Here is a 22,684-nt window from a genome sequence, read left to right as displayed (position 1 = left end):
AGGGTCAATTCGTCTGGAAAGGAAACACTGAGAACAGAGTTGTTCAACCTGCTGTGCATAGCCCAATTCTGTTTTACGGTGCACCGATCCCTCTTGCAAATCCACTTCAAGAGATGTTTCTGAATAACCGCAACAGACTCAGGAAGGACCAAGGGGCTGTAACATCCGTTTGATTGAAAATCTGGACAGCTTCACTACCTTAAGGCCCAGCATCCGTTACAGGCAGCGCCAACGTATTCGATAGTCTCTGTACCGAGGGGAATTCAGAATAAGTTCCACTAGCCCCACAACTGCACTTGCAAGGCAACGAGTAGGACAAAGCCTCACGCATGCACACATTGTACCAAAGAACACACCAGCAAACGTTGCTTTATTACATTGGTTCAGTTGTCCAGACTAACCATAAAAGCTGTTTAGATGAACGTAGACAAACATAAGTTAGTGTTCATGTAGTAGGTCAAAATTCTAGACTTGTTATTAGGGAGCAGGTATTCTTCGGTTGCCTCAAATGCACACAAGTGGGTCTGGGGGGTGGGGGTACAACGACAAATCCTCCCCGAGTGTGCCTGGTACCGCCTGAATCATGAAACCGACCCAGAAGGTTGTACTTCAAAGAGGTCAGAAAGGGGACCCACAGTATTAATCAGCACAGACAGAATGGAAATACATTGACCTGAGCCTTGCTCAACTGGACTATACAAGCACAATACACTGGTACTAGCTACCAGACAATCAGTTAACAGTTCATAAGACTGGTGTAAAGCTGGAACTAGAACGACTCTGGGTGGAAAGGCATAGAAATAAATACTCGCTCAACTCAGCACTGTCTGCCCATTTTCAAACTTGTCAGCATCTAGTTACACAGCCCTACATTTTTCACTACCTTACAGCAGCAAAATACTATGGTTTAAGAGCAGCCGTTGTGTGACTATCCACAGTACATTGTACATACTCAAGAAAGAAGCCTGATGCTACCTCTCATATTGGTCACCCTCCTCTCGATCTATTAAGCAACAGGAGCAGCCTCCTCAGCCCACAAACTTTGCTTCACTTGCTGAGCTCTTTAGATGCAATTGAACTGCTCCATCGATTAAAGCCTGCCCTAGTGCTAAGTGCCCATTGTTTAGGGGTAGAAAGTATTTGGGTCACTCTGTAAACACGGCAGAAATGCAGATTTTGGTTGTCATTCAAGTAGAAGACCAAAACAGGTCAGAAATGGATGTTTGCTAAAGGCAGCAGCTCTGCAAGTCTCCTGCCACTTAAAAGGTTTAAGGTCAAGCTCTTGAAATTTTACTTTTTACTGGTGGTGTTTATATCTTTTTTTTTTTCTGAATAAACCCTTCCCTGAAAAATAGCATAACGTATCATTTAATAGCCAGGTTAGAATACTGTATTTTTAATAGTGATATGCTTACAGTTCTGTCAGTGTCTTAGAGGCCAATGCAAAGGCCTAGAGCAGGGGTAGTTGATGCCTCCCCTAAACTGAGGCTTAGTGTAGCACTTACATTTTGGAATAAGGACCCAAAAAATGAAGCCCAGGTTTCTAATTTCTTTTCCTAGGTGCTGAGTCACCAGCAAAAATGCTGTCTAGCCTGGCCTGCAGACTCTCCACTGCGGCACATTACTTGGGAAAGAACTATGCACTTCCCCTTCGTTTGTTCTTTTGGCAGCGATGGCAGCGCGTTAATGGCTATTTTGTGCGTGACTGCACAAAACGCCTTTTTCCAGTTTGCCTCAGGAGGCTGCCGAGTCTCGAGTTACCTTTGAGAGGAATGGAGCAGTTCTGAAGGCTGGAGGAACCTCACATGCCTCATACAGCAGACACCAAGAACGAAAACCTCTTGATAAGCAAAACAAAATAGTTGAGAATAAGGCAAATAACTTAAGACTGATGGAGTTAACTCCTAGTTTTCTGCTTGTAACATATTTTACTCCATGAAGCTAATGAAAGGCAGATTGAGCTTTCTTGTTTAACTTTCCCTTACATTTGAGAGATGACCAATAATAATGATAAAAAGAGCTAAGGAGAAATCTTCTGCCTCCCAAGGGCTTTGATATAACATAAAACTATCATAGGCTATTCTAGGATGTCAAAAGTCAGTTTAGAGAAAGGCAATAACCCCAGCATTACAGGGGCTGTAACAGTAGTGTACTGTATTATAATCTGTGCAAGTTATGCAACTTGTTCACCAGCTTCAGTCACATATCTTTGTTTATCTCACTGCAGCTCTGTTAATTGGCGGCTGACAATATTACATAATACTACTCCACAGCTCAAGGTAGTTTCAGCAGAAATACAAAATTCATTTCCTGTGACGCATGTCTGTATTCTCCAAAACAAGTATTCCTAATGCCCAAATGTCAAAATTGAAATCTCAGTTTACTGGAAACAGATCAACAAGATTCCCTTTGCACTTTGTTTTAAAGCCCCTTTTTCTCCAAACCTTGTTTTGCAAGGAAGACATATAACATGCTTGAATGAAGACTCCTTCTTGTTGCAACGGTGTTGGTTCTGACTTCCCTCTACACAGACTTTCTCCAACTCTGACTAGGTGTACATGAGGAGAAAGGGTGCGTACGTCAAAGGGGCATCTTTTTCCCAAGAGGATTTTCATATGTTGGAAAACTAACAATGAAAATTACAAATTAGGTAGAATAAGGTTGAAACTGTCCACCAGGCTAACTTGAGCACTACGAGTCCCTTTTAGCCCTTTGACTGTTGCTCAAAGTTTCCTTTCCCTTAGTTTGTTCCCATTTTGTTCATCCAGCATCGAAGAATGTCCATCACCATTGCTCAAGCATTTGTCATATTTGTGCTCTTGCTTCTGTCGTCTTATCTCCTTATAACGCAAGGTGATGTCACTAAAAATAAAAACACAAACAGATTTACACTAGTGATGTGAATAAGCAATCTAATGTAAATATCCAATAAAAATAACATGGAAAACCTGTTCTGGATGTACGTGGCCTTTGGATAATTTAATCCATTTGAGTCTTCCAGCTCTAATTTCCTAAAATGGCTAACGGCATAGATGCACTTGAAATTTGCATTTCTTGCTAGTACTCTGGTTATTGTCACCACTTTCAGAGGCATAACACATTTCAGAAGCATGCTCAACAAGAGCAGCCCCTGCCATTGTATGGGGCCTGCTCCATAGATTACTCTTAATTTTTCCAGCCACGTGCTATTGCTTCTCATTTACTTGTACGGATAGCACATGCTAGAGCAGCATCCAAATCAAATTTGTTTAACTTGGCTCACTTGCCATTGACACTAGGAGAGCTTGGACAATCGCAACACAGCAAAATGTTCTTGCAATGAAGCTGTGAAGCATCTTAATTTTGTCTGAACCGCAGTACAAGGAAAACAAAACGATGATCTTGGCTGCCATCTTCGTTGATCCCAGAAAGCCAGACGCAGTCAGGCACTTTCAACTGTTCCCCTGCTTCTACAGCAGCAATAACATAAGCAGTCCCACAAAGACCCACAGGTTTGATCCAGAAAGACTGCAAGAAAACTGCCAGGCTCACATAAGGAAAACTCCCTGCCTATTTAATACTTCTTAGACAAAAACACTGTAGCTCTAGCTATCCAAAAGTACAGAGAGTTGTAATCTACCTTCGGAGGCACTGAACGATCATGAGAGCCTATGTTTGAAGACACGCTGCTTGATGGATGTCCAGAATACTCCCTCCACGAAACCCAAGCAAAACCTGAATGTAGCACACCACAGTGCCTCAAACACTTCTTACCGAATGAAGAAACGCCAGGCTGTCCAGGTGAGCACAAGTATGATCCCCAAGATCCAGCACTGCGTAATGTAGAAAGGAAGAGAAAGCGTAAGAGTATAGGGATCGTACTTCACGACGATCAGAAACTCTGTGGCAGTAATAGCAGCAACCAGCCAAGCCTGCTGACCCAGTTTCTTATGGAACTTCCTGCAAAATAAATATATAGATAAAATGAGACTGTAACTACAACAGCAAGCATTCAAAGAAATACTCATTCATTAAAAGACGGGATAATAATTTCATTCAGCTTTGCACAATACTAAAAGTCTAGTTTGGATTACTCATGTCCTAAGCCTGTGCAGGCTGAGGACTTTCATGCCGGTATTACTTTGTCTCCCCTCAGAGGCTCTGAAAACACTTCAAAAATTAAACTTTATCACCATGTAACGTAACTAAGTACCCCTGTTTTCAGTGGAACGGTAAATCCACATAAAACAATTGTCTGACCAGCTTGAGATCAGGCGAGGCTTGAGGTAAGGTACAGGACATGAGCTATACCAGATTTCTGCTGCAAACACCAAGTCACATAGCTATAACTGTATTTAATGCTTATATAACTACATTCTGAAACATACTCACTTCCAAAAAAGCTGCTCAATGAGTTGTCATTAATGATCTCCAAAGGGATTTTAAAAGGATAATGCTTAAATAACAAACAGATAAGATACTGGAGGACGCAAGGAAGGTATCTCACTTCTAGGACAACGTTACCTCGGGGCAAAAGTATGCTCAATATATAATCACAAAGCTTATTTTTAAGCACTACTAGACAAACAAATGAGAAGCTACACTGTTCTGTACAACTCGAGTGCAGTGCTCACCAAACAGTAATGCCAGAAATGAAACGGCAGATTAAACTGCAATACAAAAGAAGTCTACTCAGAAGATCTACTTACAGAAGCAGAGATCAGAGACTTACTGTCTTATGTTACCTATGGGAGAGCGCTATATATAAAAAAAAAAAACCTTATAGGCTGCCTTTCAAGAAATCTCATCACTCGCAGGGTCAATAGTTCATTGCTAGAAACTTGGGTAAAATGCTTCATCTAAACCAGCTAGGTTCTCTACTTCATAGTCTTGTCTGTTCATGTCACTACTCAACACTTTTCACAGCTTACTGACCTGACAGTAGGTGATTTATATATGTCAGTTATCAAATGCGGTTCTATTTGGACAACACAAAACCTTCTTGATGCATTGTGTTGCACCAGAAAACCCGCTCACCGTAGCACCACTGGTGCATATGGGTGTACCGTCTACCAGTCAAGAGTCAAGTAGACCGTTTCCCATTTGGTAGACTAAACTTTTCTTCTTCCGTCACCAATCTGTGGAATCTAAAATGGGATTTTATTCCCATTAGTAGAAAGAGCCAAGAGAAATATACTAGAAGCTGGCTTTTTTTTTTTTTTTTTTGTTAAAGCATGATTTAACTACATTTCCTGAAATCCAACTCATTTCAATCAAGGAAGACCGAGTTCTTGCTTTAGAGAAGTAATACCTTCACCACCAACTCTTACCTGCAAGCACAGACATTTTTCTTAACAGCCTTTGGACACTATCTTTTACTTAAAAAGCCACAAAGAAGCATTTCAGTGCTCTTTATTTCTCCCATCCCACCTTCCTGGGAGCTCTATAATTAGCTCCTAACCTACAGAGTGTTATTACTTCTCTGAAGGAGCCTCCTGAAATAAAACTATCCAACTAGAAGCACCACCAACTAATCTTAAGGGCAGCTACTTATTTTGCCTTGCGTTATTTCTTCTATCTTTGTTTTATGTGTCTTTGCTTTTATCAAAGCAGCTATTATCTTTCTTCACAGGGAGCATCTGTTCTGCGGAGGGCCTTGACCCCTTGCTTACAGAGGCGTATTCTAAAGCATATTCTCCTACCAGGTCCTTTCTCCTTTGTCCAGCTTGCTATGTTACTCCACTCCCCCTGCAGCACAAGACACAGAGTGAAACACATCAAGGAAGCGGCAGAACTCCTGGGGCAGGAGCAAAGCAATGTAACAGAAACCTACAGCAGGCTGGGGAGAGAGGGATGAGCGCATTAAGATGCCCTCTGTAGTACTACTAAGGGCACAGCAGTGATGGGAAGTTCCTAGTCTGGCCTATGACTGCTGTGATCTATAGCCTCGTGTCTGGCTAACAATGTGGCTTAATAAATGCCCTTATGTTCAGTGGCTGTGTAATCCCTTTGGGCTGTATTTCTCTAGCTGATTTTGCCATGCAATAAGAAAAAAAAAAGAGAAGTCACCTAACAAATCTCTGATTGGGATTTCCTCAGAGAGTGGTTGCTCAGGTAATGCTTCCCTCCGCTGGACAGAAAAGCGAGCCCGCCCTACACCGTCACCTCCAGCTGGTATACTGCCCAGTTTGCATAAGTTAAAATTAGGCCCCAGGAACCTCTAAGAGTGCTGGGGCAAAGGTAGCCGTGACTGAACATTTTCTCCCGGTTTCTCTTCCCCTCTACTCATCTGATGCCAGCAGCTGCACAGGGGAAAGCATCCTTCCTTCAGCGGGTGTTTCCTTGTGGCTCAGGTGTATCTACTCTACCAAATTCCCTTGGATTCTCAGTGTCTGGAAATGGATCAGAGCACGGAGAGCAAACAGAGCTTCTCTTCCCTTTCCTGCAGATAACTAATAGGAAAGCTGCAAGCAGGAATAGCAGGGAATGGACAGCGGTCCCTCAGTGCTCCCAGATTACAGTAGAACTACTCTTGAAGCAGAAGTCATTAGGGAGGTAAAAGCTCCCTACAGCCTCCAGCAAACAGAGATCAAATACTTTAGTCCTGGAGAGTCACAGTAAGTCAAACACACAACACGCGTTTCTTTAATACGAGGCCAAGAGCCACATGTGACACCAATGCGTAAGTTCAAACTACACACAATTGTCCAGATACACTGGGGAAAAAAAACGATGCAGTAAGCCAAATGCGCATTACTGCTGACACAGATGGGATGTGTACATTCCACTAAAAAATAAAAAAAAAAATCCTATCTAGACCTGCTCAGATGAAAGGACTTCAAAAACTGTTTCAGGTGGGTTATCTGGTATGACAGATTAAAATGGGCAAAAACTAGCTTTAACAGATGGATGGAGAGAAACAAAAAACCAGCAAATCCCTCACTATGAACTCAAGCTGTTCAGATGACTAGGTCAGCTATCCGCTTTGCTGATCTCCTTCATTTGCCTTCATTTTCTCTCACTATCTTATGAGAGGATAGCAACAAAAGAATCTAACAGAAGAACTGTGCAGACCCTGAGGTTGCCACGGAAAAAAGTTGGTTTCCTGCCCTTCTACTCATGAACGATTTTAAAGAGAAGTCATTTTCTATTTGAAGCTCGAGTTTAAAATTCATGGCCTTAATGCAGGCTCCTTGGAAGAAACCTGAACGCTAGAAGTCAGAAAGACATGGAGAGATCAACTGCAGATGCTGCAGACTCTCTTACAGTGAGATTTTTCTGGTAGAGAACGTTTCATGTATCCAGTCTTCAAGAACCCTGAGGCAGGATGTTAATTACAATAGGAGATGTGGTTTATGAGTTGGACAGCACCTTCAAGAACCACCCCTCCCTTGCTGGATTTCAGTTCTAGACACTTTGCTGTCACCTTGCTCAGACAAAGTTCCTGCAAGTGCAGTGCTAGAACTGTCTGTAGACATTAAGAACCCTGAATGAGAAAAGGAAAAAAAAAAAGTCTTTGTATTTGAGCTTCATTACTTTCCATAGTAAATATTGCAAGGTTAGCGGAAGATATGTAATGAGTTTCTCTACCTCAGGCAATCCAGTCGCTAATGGACAAGGCAGTGTGCCATGATTCTGACACAGAAGGTCAGTGGAACATTCCAACCTTCGTCCATTAAGAAGTTGAGCGAGTTTCCAAAAGGAAAAGGTCAGAAAGGTTTCTTGTGTGCTGTTGGCTGGGAGCCTCCAGTACAGCTGGCTTCTCCACAGCAACTTCTCCCTACAACACAACAGGAAAGATCCATCAGAGTTCCTTGGCTCAAAACGACGTGCAAGTGAAACCGCGTTCAGTTAAGTTGGTAAAACAGGGGCAGATTATCTCTGCTTAGATGACATGAAAGGCATGAAGGAATCAAAGTTCAGCTGCAAAAGCCTTTGCAGAGCAGATATTAGATGAGATCAGATGCTAGGTTCTGCCATTTTTTAAGAAGAGCCTGATGAGGTCAGGTCTGTGGCACATCAAGCAGACCTCAGAAAGGAGAGGGATAGTCGGTCACCTTGCCTACCAAGACGACAGGAGGGTAGGTTAGGTGGTGGTGGCAATGACGAAGACATGCAGCTCAGGATGAGATTTTTCTGCTTGCTGGATGAATTTCTCCAGCTCATTGAAAGAACGGCAAACTGAGTCAGCAAGGAGGCACTGGCGATGATTCTCCTAAATCTTAGTGTTATGCCACGTGGTTGAACAGAGGGCAAAGGAGTTGTTTTTCCAACCCAAACACAAGGACCGGAAGATGGGGAGTGGTGCTAAGGAGAGGAGCTCACCAGTGAGAGGTAGAGACCTCTTCTTACCTTTGAGTTGGAGGCACGTCCCAAACCAGTAGGTCCGACAGTAGGTCAAAGGCAGGGGGCAGCCTGCCACTGCTGAATGTCCTGAAATCCGACTAAGCAATGTGGGTTGACCCTTCTTCCCAGTTCTAGGAGTCAAAGCCTTGCAAGGGAAACTGATCTTCAGAGAATGTTGGAACCCTAAATTCTGAACACAGACACTTTTTGCGTTGGTCAGCGACAGACAATGAACAACCCTTGAAGCCAGACGTTGCCTTAGACTTAAGATGCGGGTTCAGGCAATTTGTGACGTTACTACTAAAACTTAAAAGAAAACGTGATTTTGAGAACAAAGCATTCTCAGGTCTTACATGGTCTGCAGAAACAAAAGCAGCAAGGACAAATATGACGCTTAAGTCGGAACAGTCTGAAAGTACATGCACTGTTGCGTGTGGGTGCACTTTGCCTTCAATGCGCTTTGCTAAAGGGTCCTCTGAGCTGCAAGAGGGTGCCACGGGAGCTCCAGAGGACCTGAGACCAGTTGGAAGACCGCTCAAGAAGAAGCGCCTTTAAGATAAGATATTTAGCTCGGGCCCTGTTGTCCTTAGAAGGTACATCTAAGGACAGTAGCTCCTGGCTATCATTCTGAAAGTGGAGTTCAGTACTCCTCTGCCCACAAGCCAATAGCACTCCAGCTAATTTACACATTACATTCTCAGAGTGATCATTTTACTTACGACAAACTGAGGTTAAAAACAGTGCACCTAGAATGCCCTCAACAACACCTGTTCTCTAACCAGATGTAGTCAGAATTTTACCTCCAAAACAAAAGAAAACAAAGCAGGTGCTCTGGGGTTAGGTCTTTTTTGTCCCCAACAAGCTGAACTATTGCTCTGAGATGGATGCCAACAAGCTAGAGCAAACTGGAGCAAATTCAAAATAAAGCAAGTGAAGCTTGATATGGTATATACACAAGAGGACTGGCTTACGGGTCATCCATGAAGTCGTAGATCTCCCTCATAGCCACACCTCCCACATTGACAAAAAAGACAAGTCGCAACAGGACCAAGTAGTGTTCTGGTGGCATCCAAAGGACAAACTTCAAGTAAAATGTGTTCAGCTCTGCCAATAAAAACTGAGAAAAAGGACATTTTAATTAAACTCAGAGGACTTCACTGAATGAAGCCTGGAATCTCCCTCTCTCTCTGCATAACCCCCCCCCCCCACCACCACCATTTCATTTTCTCCACAACATCCTACTCAGTAGCAGTGAGCCCACCATCAGCAATAATGAGAAAGAATAATTTTTTTTTATTTTTGCATGTTTTGGAAGATGTCTGAAAGCAATAAACACAAGTGAAAAAAAAGTAAATGCTTGTGCATAGCACATGACGCATATGACCTAGCACTACCTCTAGTTTCCAGCAAGTTTATGGGGAGTTTGAAGTAGCTCCAGAACTACTGATAACCAACCCTTAGAATAACAACTTGTCCTTTCACTGTCATTTAAAATCTGATTGATGGAACCCAAAATAACAAGAGGCATAAGCAATGCAACCTTCCCCCCTCCCCCCTTTTTACACAGTTATGCAGACATGACATCACCGCAAAGGCCAGCTTCGGAGCATTGACTATGTATTTACAGCAAAATGTTCTCAGAGGGAGCAGTCCTGGCAATGTGATTAAGTGAGCAGGTAGACACAAATTTCTTGCTTCACAAGGAATGGTAACGAAAGGCATCAGAACGTTTAATCTGGTTAATTCAGAAGAGTGATGCTTATAAACTGGAAGTCAGCTACAAGCTGAGTTTTCCTAAAAGACAGACTATAATTTCCCAACACGAATATAAATTCAGTGGAACCTTTACGTTTCGGGATCTGCTCCAGCAGCTAAAAACTAGTGTCCTTCAGGGAGCAATAAGCTGAATTTAAAGTATGCAAAGTAACCATTCAGATAAACATGTTTTTTTTTTTATACTGGTACATTTACTTTACTCCTCCCATAAACTATGGAAACCTCAGCAAGTCTCTTCTGCTACGTGAACTTGGCAAAAGTTCTACGTAACGGATATCAGGTGATTTGAACTCATACTTAATTGACTGCATTTGCAAGCTGCCTGGCACTGGTCGCTGGCGCTGCACAAGTCGCTTAGTTAGTTACAGACATCGTTCTTCAAGCACATTCAGGTCTGCTATTTGATATCAGCGTAAAAAGCCATGTTATTATGAGAGAGAAGAGGTGATGGTTTGCCAAGCTGACTAATGTGTCCTACTCAGCAAACTGTAATAGGGAGCTGCTTCACTGGACAGACCCCAAAACAAACCACCACCAGATTTCATATTCCACATATTTCAAGTTGATTAAGTGTACTGTTCTAGCAACGGCTACAAAATGCACAGATCTGTTATACCCTGTACCATACCAATAACACTGAAACTGGCTAATGCCCGTTTTCTTTGTAAACAATGAACGCATCAAAATGCTTTTTAGTCAAATTTCAAAGTTGCCCAATTAAAATAAGTTCAGGTTGCTCAAAACAGAGCCAAGTGACATCCAACAGATACTATGAAGGCCAAAGTCCCCTAACTGTCAAATGCCAGGCAGGCAAGTAGCTAAGAAAAAGAGCTTAAACACCAAGTTCATCCTCCATATCAGTGTCACATATGATACTTGCAACAGACTGAAATGCAAGTTATGCATTTAAGATGATGCGTTCCCTTAACACAGATTTAGCCACTTAGCTGGCTAAATTAACCAGGTAGACTGTCAATTTGTTGTGATTACTGGAGAAACTCACCTTTTCTTTTGTTTAAACGGGGGCAGCTAGCTTACCTGAACCGGTCAAGCTGGATGCTGTTAGTACTCCAGTCACACACTACATGTCCAGTGTAACATACAAAACCAAAAGCCCCAAAAGCCCATCTAGGATAACGGAGCAATTTAAGTCTGTATTAAAATATTACTCAAGGTAAAACTGTGTCCTCTAGGAACCATGCTGTCTAGAGCTAACACGCGGCAGCCTGAGGCTTTGGTTAGAATCCTCTCCAACTGTAACGTGATATTTATCTGCTTAGGGCTGGAAAGAAACCAATCCCTTTCAAACCCAAGGCCAACATTTTTTGTAGCAACAGTTACTTTCTGAATTATGAGTAGATCATATCTGGAAGTGCTTGCATTGTCAATCTTCCAATTGTTCAACAAGCAAGAACAAATATTTAGGCAATGAATCTGTAAACTGTACCAGAGACAAGAAAATAGACACCTTTTCAGTAGGACATGGAAGTGACCTCTTCCAGCCCCAAGTGAAAAAACATCACCAGGCCACAGTTTTTGCCTAAGTTACCATTTGCATATTTACTCAAGCGTTACAAAATGTTAAACCAACCAATCAATAAAGAGGGAGAAGTTTCCTTACTACAAAGATTATGCCACAAACTGCTAGCCATCTGCGTAAGCTGGATGCTGGCTTCCACTCAAATTTGACCCAGCTATACGGAGTGAACTGGAAGACAATCCTCTTCATTTTACCTCTGGAAGAGAACCAGAACACGTTCTTACAACTTTAAGAAACAGCAGCTATAAGAGACATCTACTAACATTTCATTTCAGGCACCAATCTATTTGGCAAAATGCCTCCATTTATTCCATACAAAAAACCCCAAAAACACTACTTAACGAGAGCCATTTTGAGTGAGCACTCTTAGGCAGCCAGCTATATTTGAACCATCATTTTAAACTTTAGATATTAGACTCGTTGTAGTAAGCAGTTCCTCAATTCCGCTTTGCTAAGCGAGGACAAGCTGCAAAAAAGGCCATTTCATTACTGGTAGAAGACTATAAAGGATTTATTCAAATTTGTGTTTCATTCTCCCAATTACATTGAAGTTCTGATTACTGGTGGACTGATTACTTGCAAAAAGGACTGAAAACATCCTTGCTGTGAATGAAGGAGTCTTGTGTTCATGCACCTGCATTAACAATAATCTCATATCCACAAGATGCCCTCATTCCTAGACATCAGATAATGCTGATAATAGAAGGGTATTTTTTCAACAATTTCATTTCTAAATTAAATAAAATTCATACAAACAAGCTTCCAGGCAGTAATAAGTTATTGGATATTTCAGTCATCTAAACACAGGTGAATTCCATAATTCACATCAACCATAACAGAATAACCTCTCAACAGCTACAATCTTTAGCAAGGCCCCAAACTCTGGGCTATGCTACTGCCGGTGGAGTTATTCCTACATCAGCTTACTTGTATGTAGGAATGTTCCAAAGTCCTTGCCATTTGTATGTTTTCAAAGAGAGCCAAGACAGAGTCTTCATCCCACAGTAAATTCCTAATCCGTTACATAAGATCACATCCATTATCCACTGAAAAGGAACAGGAAAAAAAAAAAGAAAAACTGATGCTGGATAACAAAAACTAAACTTTATAAGGGAAGTTATTATAGGTGCACATATTTGCAAATACAGTCTCAGGGACAAGAAGCGAGCATTCTCAGAAGACTGTTGTATAAACAGTTTGGAAAAAAATCAACTGTCCAAGCCTACTCAAATGAAGCAAAACTGTTCTACAGATGATGGCTGTAAATCCTCCTTTGCTATATTCATTCTGCTACAGAACAGACCTTCACTACTTACTATCAGTTCACCTCCACTCAGTTAGATGAGTCAACCTTAAAAGCACAGCAATAAATCCTAACATATTCCCATGGACTGGATTTTACCATGCTCAGTAACTTAATATGCTCTTTCAATTTCAGGCTGCCTCTTAAACTATTTATCTCCAGGCTCAGGATGTGAAATTAAACAAGTGATTTCACCTCATACTCTGTCTCACTGCTGAGCATTAATTCTGGAGATGGAGCTCGTGAGCTGAAAAGAATTGGCTGTCTACCTCATTCACAGAACTAGAGCACAGAGTGTTAATTTCATTACGAGATTTTTTTTTTTTTTTGGAAGGCAAAATAGACTTGCTCCTGGAGCAAATCCTGCTTCTGCTCCTTTCTTGATAAAAATGCACTTACCTTTATAAATACAACCACGTGGCAAAGAATTACAAGCTTGGTAAAAAACTTGTACTGTACGAACAATAATAATAAAAAAAGCTGAAATAGCATCAGAACCAGAGCTGTGTGCCCTGAATGCAGATAATTTTGACCGCTCCAATAACCAATTTACATTACATAGGAAAAAACATGTCATTGTAAGCCACAGAGCTTGCTTTTCCCCACCTAGATCACTGTAATCCCTCCGGCCTCAAGAAACATACAAGCAGTATTTTAAAATACAAATGGTTACAGAGTATCAAGTGCAATGACCATGCAAGCTTTTCCTTACACAAATGTTTATCATTCCAAACAGCTTTTACAAACCACACTAAAACTTCTAAAAGTAATAATATTTACTATTTTCAGAAAAGAGTGAAGGTAGGTTTACATATAAGGAAAAGCTGAACATAAATTGCACAGAGCCTGTTTTCTTTACAGGGAAGAAAAAAACCTTCTGAAACTTTATACACAAAATTTTCCATTTCTCTTAACTTCAAATTTTATGGTTTGTATCACCATCAATTATAGGCAAGTGTTCAGGGTAAAGCTGAACACTTCAGCTTCTCCTTCTGGTGTGGAAAGAATCAAAACAAATATTTAACTGTGTGCAATAAAGTTACCAGTCCACAGAGAAGTTTGACAAACCACAAGATTATACACACGCAACGACAAACGTAGTACAAGCTCAACGTGGAGAGGCACCAATATGCCTGAGCTGCTGTGGTCATACATATATTTTTGGCCACGTGCACATCCTATAATTTAGTTTTCACCATTTCCTGCTCCCGTTCCCCCTAAAACATGTACTTCAGTTTACATAAATGCCTTATGCAATACATACGTGATCCCACCAACATTCACTGAAGTTTGGAAGCTGGTGTTCCAGACTGTATTCCAGAAATTCAAACATTACGCTGATGATCATACACATCCACCAGTCTCGAATCATTAATGTCTACATAAAGGGAAAAAAGTCTTTCGAGTATCTGCAACAGTTACATAACATATTTAAAACCATTACAAAAATGAATGGTTGCACACTTGACTGAGTATTACTGTCCCTTTAGAAAAATAAAGGAAAACCTCTACCAATACTATAAAGACACAGGCCAGATTTACAGCTTCTCAGCATGGTAGGGACAAATTACTATGCTATTTGCTAGTTTGAAAACCGACTGCATGAGGAATAGGAGCTTAATGCTTCAGGACTCTGAACGCAATGGGCATACACGGCTTGACGAGTTACCAGTTACTTCTACAGCTGAACGTCTTGTCTCCAGTATCCAAAGTGATCAGGAAACTCGAGACAATTTTGTTTTTGTAATGAAACAGTCCAGAAAAGGCAAATGGTCCCAGGTCTCTAAACTTAGCACATACGCAGCACAATAGGTAAGACAGATACTAAAGAGCATAGATGATGCCATGGATATCATTACCTGAAGAGTAAAGGCAGGCATATGGGATCCAGTAAGGAGGAAATAGGCCAAGTGAATGGAATTACTGGGTGCTTGAGCACCCACAGGCAGCATTTTTCTGGTGCAGCTCAAAAAAGGCTTCCCAGAGCCTGCCTAATGCAACCTTTAAAGAAGGTACCTGTGGCAATCTTCATCCCTGACTGCACCAGAATACCTGGGTCTACTTTATACTAGCTGGCACCTTGTTTAGGTGAATAAGAAAGAAGAATATCTCTTTCCACATTCCGATTAAGGACTCGGCTGAGCTGCAATCCTAAATCTTACATACCATCTTAGCCTACTGTCAAAACATGAGAAGAGATTTATAGTAACACTCTACTTCATATGCAAGTGGATAAGAGCACAGTCAGCGGGTACAGCTGTACTGCTGTATGGGAACTCAGCAGTGTATGCAAATCCTCAGCCGGGTGCCAACAGGGAAGGTGGTAACCCCAAATGTGCTATTACTGATTAAGGAAGATGTAATTTTGCGTTGACCTCCTCAGTCAGAAGATAATACAAGATGTGCTTTATCACACGGGTTTTGAAAATAGTTATTCTGACAACGTGTGATCTAAATGATGCCAAAGCAAAGGAAGAGGCCCACAATTATTTCCAATGAGTGAAGCACATTCATTTTCAATGTTGCAGTTGTGATGCTTTGAGGCACAGTGTAAGAGCTCGTTACTCAAACTAGAAACAAATAAGAAATATGCTCATCTCTGTTTACAAGGACAAAATGCCCAATTTCTGGCCTTTTATAGAAAAATATGTTAATTGACAAATGAAAAATTTAGCAGACAGTTTCTTTCTAGCTTAGCAGCACAGAAATCAACGCCTTGCGGAGCGTGCTGGGCTCTTCGAATCAGACTGCATGTCGACAAGATGATAGATCATCTCAAGCGTTTCTGTGAAAAATATTCTCATAAGTCACTTCAATAAAAAAACCTAGGCTTTCTCCAGGCCAAGACAGATAAGAGCTTGTTTGAAGAGACTGGATTATTGAATTCTACTTCACTCTAGGTCTTCAGGAATGTGTTACTATTCCCCTTATGTCTTTTTACCAAGCTCTCACAATTTAGACACTTGTTCTCTGTACGACATTATTTTTAAAAATAAATAGAGAATGTAACCGCAATCCTATTTCGATACCTAGGTTTCTAACATACTTGGATCTTCTTCATCCAAGAGAATTTTCTCCAAATTTACAGTAAGATATACTAATAGAGCAAGCCATACACAAGTTGGCCTGAAGTCATCCCATGCCTAGTATACTCATCTTACAAATATATACACACACACACATATATATAGCAATGAATCTATGCTTTTGAAGAAGAAAGATACAAAGCAACAGCCATAGCTTATTTTTAAAGCAGCCTGTGCTTTTTTCAGTTTATTATTTCTTGTGATCTTGTAGGTAAGGAACAAACAAGATCTGCAGGGTCAAGTAAAGTTAGCCAGTAAGTTTGCCTAGCTAAAAAAAAAAAAAAAAAGAAAAAACAGCCAATATTTAGACCAAAGTATTCACCAGCAAAAGTACCGACTGTGTCCTGCCAGACACAAGCACAGCTGGAGTTCCTTTTTTAGTAAACGTCAACCAACTGTGGAAGTAACAAGAACTGAAACTTTACCCTTTCCATAATTTAGAGTCCCGATCTGGAAGCCATTGGGAAAGGATGAGAAGTCTGCCTTGGAATAATACTAGTCTATCGTCGTGCATCTGTGATTTGTTAACAGTAACTTTCACTGCCTACACTGAATACTATCTTCCTCACACTTGATATTCAGAAGTCACTCGAGGATTTGTGCTGCGACTAAAGTAAGTTTTTACTTTTATTGATCTGACCTCAGAATGAACTGCAGCGGAGGAGGGAGCCTCTCAATGTAATGTTACTAAGGAAAGAAATGAGATGACCTAGCACCGTCAGGAAAAAGAGGAAAAAAAAAAAAGCCTTTCAGGTAATACAAACACTTAGTCTACTTCACAGCTGAACGCCTAATGTAATTGATCATGAACACTGGCATCACTGAAACAGCAGCAGTCAGGCTTTAAAAGCAGAATAGTACAGTAACACAAATGTAACAGAAGACCAATCCTTACTTTTAGGTACCAGCCAAAAAAGTGAGCAGGAACAAATCCATCCAGTTTGTCCTATAAACCGAGAGGAGAAAGAAAGTAGGTCACTGTGCCCTATAAGCAATTACCCACTCCTGGGGCTTAGAGCTTTCCAGGAAAAATGAAGCAATAAGCTTAAGTTATTTTGCAATAAAATACCAGATGCATTTAAGCAGTTTCTTTGTTCTCAAATGCAGTAAACACACAAGCTATCTTTAAAGTAAAGTCAGAAAGTTTAAGGGGTAGAAATTGGAATTAGGATTGTATTGATAAAGCAGAGACTACCTTTTAATTCTAACGTCACGTTGCCTTCTAAGGGTAACAAGGGGACAGAAGCAGAACACGTTCAAGCCAGACATAAGAGGGCTAGAACATGTATTTCACCATCATACCACCATCTCGTATCTAGCAGAACGTCTTAAACCTCATCCGTTCTGCCAACAAATACGCATAAGCAACGAGTGCCTTTCCTCTTCCTAGTGTTGGTTCAACACTAGAAGAGGACAGCTATTATTGCTCTCAGTTATTCCCGAGGTACTACAGGCTTGGATGGCAGTCCCAAAGGATTCAGCGCTCCTCAGTACACAAGCACTAACAACTCCACGGAATTATGGAGTTTAAGAAAGTAATCCTAATTCCTTTGCCCTTCAATTTCAAGCCTTCTGTTCGCCAGCTAAAAACAACACTCTGACAGTTTGTGATATTCCAAGCCAGAGTTCAAGAAAGTACAATTTATGGGTTGCTTGGCAACGTGCAACCACCATTCGGACTTTGTGCCTCTACACAACCACAAGCGGAAAATTCCCTAAGCTCGTAAATAAATCCAAACTCTTAGGGGAAATGGTTTACATCCATAATATGAGAAACAAGGATAGTTAAACAATTTACCCCCTCCTCTGGACAATGTAATTAGGATAGAAAGAGATACATCTCCATCTGATCAACAGAAAAGGTAAACAGAAGAGAACTAAGGAAGCTAAAGAGCCTGATACTGAAGCAGCAAGCATAGTCATAACCAGTTGTCTGAATTTACCACTCAGACTCATGACTGCACTGTAAAGAGTTCAATTAAGCAACCTTTTACCAAAAATAACATTCAGAATCTTTAGCAAGCAACTGTATTTTGGTCCTTACCCAGATATTGTGAAACGGATCAGTTTCATTGCCAGGATCATAGATAAGGCAGTTGCCACCATAGTCTCTTTCTGGCAAGGGAACCCCTAAATTCGGATCAATGTACTTCATAAACTGTCTGCCATCTTGTACAGTCTGCAGAAGGAACACAAAACCCACGTTTTCCTCTTAGCAACTATTAATAGACAGAAAAATACAAAGTTATATCAAAAGTCTATCTTCAAATGGATTTTTTTTTGCATCTATGCTGCAAAACAGTTCTTGAAATATATCCAGACGTCAAAGCATAGCATAGAGACCTGAGTTTCTGGGCCTCTAACGCCAAATATTCAGGAACAAATGGCTATAGAATGAGCTTAGGTTTTCTTAAAGACGAAAAAAAATCAGAGATAGTTTCCTAAGTCACTCCTCTGCCCTCCCTCCCTCCCAGAAACCTCAGCACTCTGGAACTGGCATACAATTCATCCTTCTCACTGGCCCTTTTGCCCTTCTCCTCCCCTCCTTGAGCTTGGTGAGGGTAAGGAAACAGCAGTCAATAACTCAGAGAGGCTCATTCTTAATGGATGCATCTCCTACATCAGTGACCGTCTGGTTTCCTAGAATGGGAAAGATGCAGCAGCACTTTAAACATGCAGCTGGACACTAGATGCAGTTCATGCAAACATCAGCAGATTGAGCATACGGATTACACTACTGCTAGCAGGATTAGTCGTGCGTGTATGCTAGGCTCACTTCAGCTACCCAAAGTTCAGAATTGCACGACATTTCATGGCAGAAAAAAAAAAGAGTGCAGTTTTCTGAATAAGCAGTCAATTCAAACTAACGTCCCAGTAGCCATATAGGTGATAAACTGGAAGCAAACAGCAAGGATGAAATTACCAATGTATCAATTGTATTTACCAATTACCAATGTATCAATAAAAGGTGACCAAAACTTGAACTAATTTACCGGGAACACGCACGTACACTTGCTGAATAAATATTTCCTAATGAAATCACACAGTGTCATGGTCAATGTTTTAATAACAGAAGCAATGCAAAATCTATGACAGAAAGGAAGCAGACAATAGGATAGAAAAGCAGAGTAAGGTCAAAATTAGTCAATGGCAAAAATAATCAAATTATTGACTAAAACTACTAAAGTTGCATTAACTAAGACAAAACGCAACTATATGAGTGAGGCTGCATTTGGTTTTAAGTAAGTTTAGTCACTTAGAGATTCAGCATAATTTTAACCTTATCTGAACCTGTGCTAAATAATATGCATTTTCAGTAAATAATCGGGCAACAGCTAGTAAGCGTCCTTAACAACTAAACGGCTGATACCTCAACATACTGCCAGAGGAAAGCAAAGCAATCCCAGGCTTTTCAATGAGAATTCAGAACTACAACAGTACTACGAAATCAAAATGAAATATATTATTCATTTTGACTGCAGCTCCTCAGGAGTATCATTTACAATGATGCCTGGAAAAAAAGAGGGTGACATGAAACAGCAAGAACGTAAGAATAAGTTTGGAACTGAGCAAGTATTCCTCAGTGGCGAGGAACAACAACAACAGAGGCAAGACAGACCTGTTCATGCCCGTGAAAGGGTCAGAACTCCACTCTCTCCAAGCAGGGCAGGCAGCCTGAAAGAAACCCTAATGACACATTAGGACCTGTGCTAGGGTTTGCATTGAACCCTCAAGATACGTTAACAGGACAGAAACGCATCATCATCTTTACGGATCTACTGTGGACACATTCTAGCTGCCCACTGAAGCAACATGCCAGGCAAAATAAAAATATTGACAGTTTTGTTTCCTTAAAAGGACTTGGCACTGACTTTCGGGGATGCTTGAGGAAAAAAGTCAAGCTGAACAAGAAGTGTTATTTGAAATCAGGCTGGAACTGCAGAAAAACTTTGATTAGCTGGAAACTGTTTGATTAATATTGAAAGCTTGTTTGCAAAGCAAATATAGTGCAAAAGGAAGATAGAAGATGGATCCTGACACTTCTGAATTCTAGCTTCAGCTTCTGCAAGCTCACTTGGCTTCTAGAGGCAAAAAAAAAAAAAAAAAAAAAAATCTAAAGTGACTTTTTTCCTACTTGATGAGGAAGCAATATTACTCACGCAAGCCTTTTAAAATACAAAGCACCAAATGCTACTAAGATTTCAGAGAGGTGGTCATACTTATCTGAAAAGGAACAACTGGGGACTCTGACTGGAACCTAATTCTGAAAAGTAATAAAATATCTGACAGAACAAGACATTCCATTCTCATTGTTCAATATCTCTGTGTTTGCTTTTGGTTTCAAGTCATTTTGATGCCTGAGGAGAAGACTACAACAATTGCATAGCATAACTGAGAAGATGAGTCACCTTCAAAATCTAGAGTCCTTTCTTGGCACCCAAACTTTACTTGCAGTGGTTTAACGGCACATATATGATACACAATGGCTATGTTAATAGTATCAGGTTTACTGTTCTTGTTTATCTCAAAATATATGACCTCAATTGCTGGGTTTCTGAGAAGTCATTTATTTGTAAGAGCCAGTGGAAAGTTCTCAGTTTATAAAAGGAGAAGAATACAGTAAAAAATAAATGCGCTTTATGTGAAAGTACTGACAGTATATCATTCTAGAAAAATACCATCCTCAATTTGCTGCCACTACAGAAAGTGGTGTGTGTGGTTTCTATTTGTTGCAGAGAAAAACATTCAAAGCAACTATCAGCTGACGCACAATTTTAGCGAGTCAAAGTCCAATGGAACAGAGACTAAATACCAAAAGCACCGACTCCTGGTCATTTGATCTAACCAAGAGCACTGACTCCCTATCACTTCATTTAAGAAAGCTTCACTGGTACGTAATCTGCATTGAGATTAACTGGAGATTAGGAGAGACAGCAAGGTGAAATATTTTAGTAACATTTTCTTCAACCCACCAGTCTCATTAAATAGCACAATGATTTCATATGAAAAAAACAAAGGAATAAGAGCATCTCCTGAAATCAGTGAGAATTCTAAGGAACAGAGGATTTTATATCCACATGAGACCTCTAGTTACTCAAAAGTCAGTTTATGTTACTTACCTGAAAGAGTATAAAGATGAGGAAGAGCTCATATACAACGCTGACGCAAAGCCAAAACCTCCAGTAAGCTACAGAAACAGACAAATGGGATGTTAGCAAGACTGCAAGCAAAACAGCCATCAATTATTCATTTACTGTAATGTAACTAAATATTTCAGGAATAGATGCTCTGAACAAGAAATTATAAAGCACAGTACTCAAGTAAAGCATTCATTCACCGTCCTTCCTGAAGGAGCACAACCAGAAAGGCTCCTTAATTATCAAATAGGTTACTGTGTACATTTGCAAGCGGTGCTCAGGCACTTCCTCTCACTCTCCCATCCCACAACATAGGGGACCATGAGAACGCTTCAACCCAAAGAACTAAGTACTGAGGAATCAGAGAGAGGGGTGTGTGCCATTCACAATGTTTTCTGGCAGTCTGGAACAAAACTGTTCCCTTCCTGAACTAATCTAACGTCTTTCTCCACTCTCACGTGCCACCTCATCTTCCCAGCTTTGGTTTTCTCCGTCCTATCACGGCTAACCCGCTCTGCCAACTCCTGCCTATGTATCGCTAAAACAGACAGGACAAAGACCAGCAGGAGGGACTGCCACTTTTACTTTGGTGAGCCTATCTCTTTCCCTAAAGACAACGTTCTCTCCTCAGTGGGCAGAAAACATTTCAAAAATACCTAAGATATGTTCACTTTTGCTAGGAATTTAATAGAAAAACGTCTTAGCAGGCACTTAGACGCAAGACCTATGAAATCATCTGAAACTCTTCATTTTAAGAGAAACATCATGCAAAAAGGCAGCTGCTTCAGGGTCTGCAGTCATTTTTCACCCTCCCAAGATGTGTGACTTTAGCTCTTTACACATTCGAGCGACAGCCGAATCTAAAAGGTACACAAACTCTTTGTGTACACTTCCAGCTCCATCACTGTCACCTCAGTTCCTCTGAGAGACCCAGTCCTGAGGTAATAGGTCCTTCTGACTGTCCTGGATAAGAGCTTTGTGGGTCCGTGTGCTGCATTCGTGTCCACCTTCATCCTGTTCCACCCAGAGACTGGTTTGGCATCCATTCAGCAAAGTCAGTCCTGTGCTCTGAACTCTCATCCAGGGTTTTCATTAACCCTTACAGAGGCAGAAGCAGGCTAATGCAGAGCCAGTATGTGTACAGACAGAGCACTCTAACATTTTTTCCTAACCACATCCAAGAATTTACACGTGTTAATTCAGCAAAACTTGACTCATTCTAAATGGGCATTTAAATCTCAGTAATAGCAACTGCTAGTTGCTTAGGAACGACTGTAATAGACTTTGAGGTGTTTCCTGTTTACGCTTATAAAACAGGAGTTCCCTCCACAGTTACAGCTAGCTGAGAGTTAGAACTGGTTTGGGGCAAAGAGGAAACAAAATGGTCGTTCGTGAGGCTGAGCAGAGACAGCCAGAGCTATTCCACTTCCGTGGAACATTGTTGGCCATGAAAAAAACCCAAGAAACTTTAGGCTGAACTTGAGCACCTAATTCTATTAGCGGCAAGGGAATTTAG

General features: G+C 40.9%; 1 protein-coding gene across 3 annotated transcripts in view; it reads right to left on the bottom strand.

Annotated features, from left to right (window-relative positions):
- Nucleotides 1–338: 338 nt before the first annotated feature.
- PTDSS2 (phosphatidylserine synthase 2) overlaps nt 339–22,684 on the bottom strand; it is a 46,692-nt gene continuing 24,346 nt past the window's right edge. For all 3 annotated transcript variants that reach the window (XM_068944566.1, XM_009683614.2, XM_068944567.1), the window contains exons 4-12: nt 21,151–21,218; nt 18,075–18,209; nt 16,926–16,976; nt 14,209–14,322; nt 12,569–12,687; nt 11,723–11,837; nt 9,297–9,442; nt 3,754–3,939; nt 339–2,862 (exon numbers count right to left, since the gene is read on the bottom strand). In XM_068944566.1, coding sequence (XP_068800667.1) covers nt 2,724–2,862; nt 3,754–3,939; nt 9,297–9,442; nt 11,723–11,837; nt 12,569–12,687; nt 14,209–14,322; nt 16,926–16,976; nt 18,075–18,209; nt 21,151–21,218 — 1,073 coding nt within the window. In that variant the 3' untranslated portion in view covers nt 339–2,723. The remainder of the gene's footprint in view (nt 2,863–3,753; nt 3,940–9,296; nt 9,443–11,722; nt 11,838–12,568; nt 12,688–14,208; nt 14,323–16,925; nt 16,977–18,074; nt 18,210–21,150; nt 21,219–22,684) is intronic.

This window comes from Struthio camelus, chromosome 5 (assembly GCF_040807025.1).
Source record: "Struthio camelus isolate bStrCam1 chromosome 5, bStrCam1.hap1, whole genome shotgun sequence".
Lineage (NCBI taxonomy): Eukaryota > Metazoa > Chordata > Aves > Struthioniformes > Struthionidae > Struthio > Struthio camelus.
This window is presented reverse-complemented; position numbering and strand designations above follow the sequence as displayed.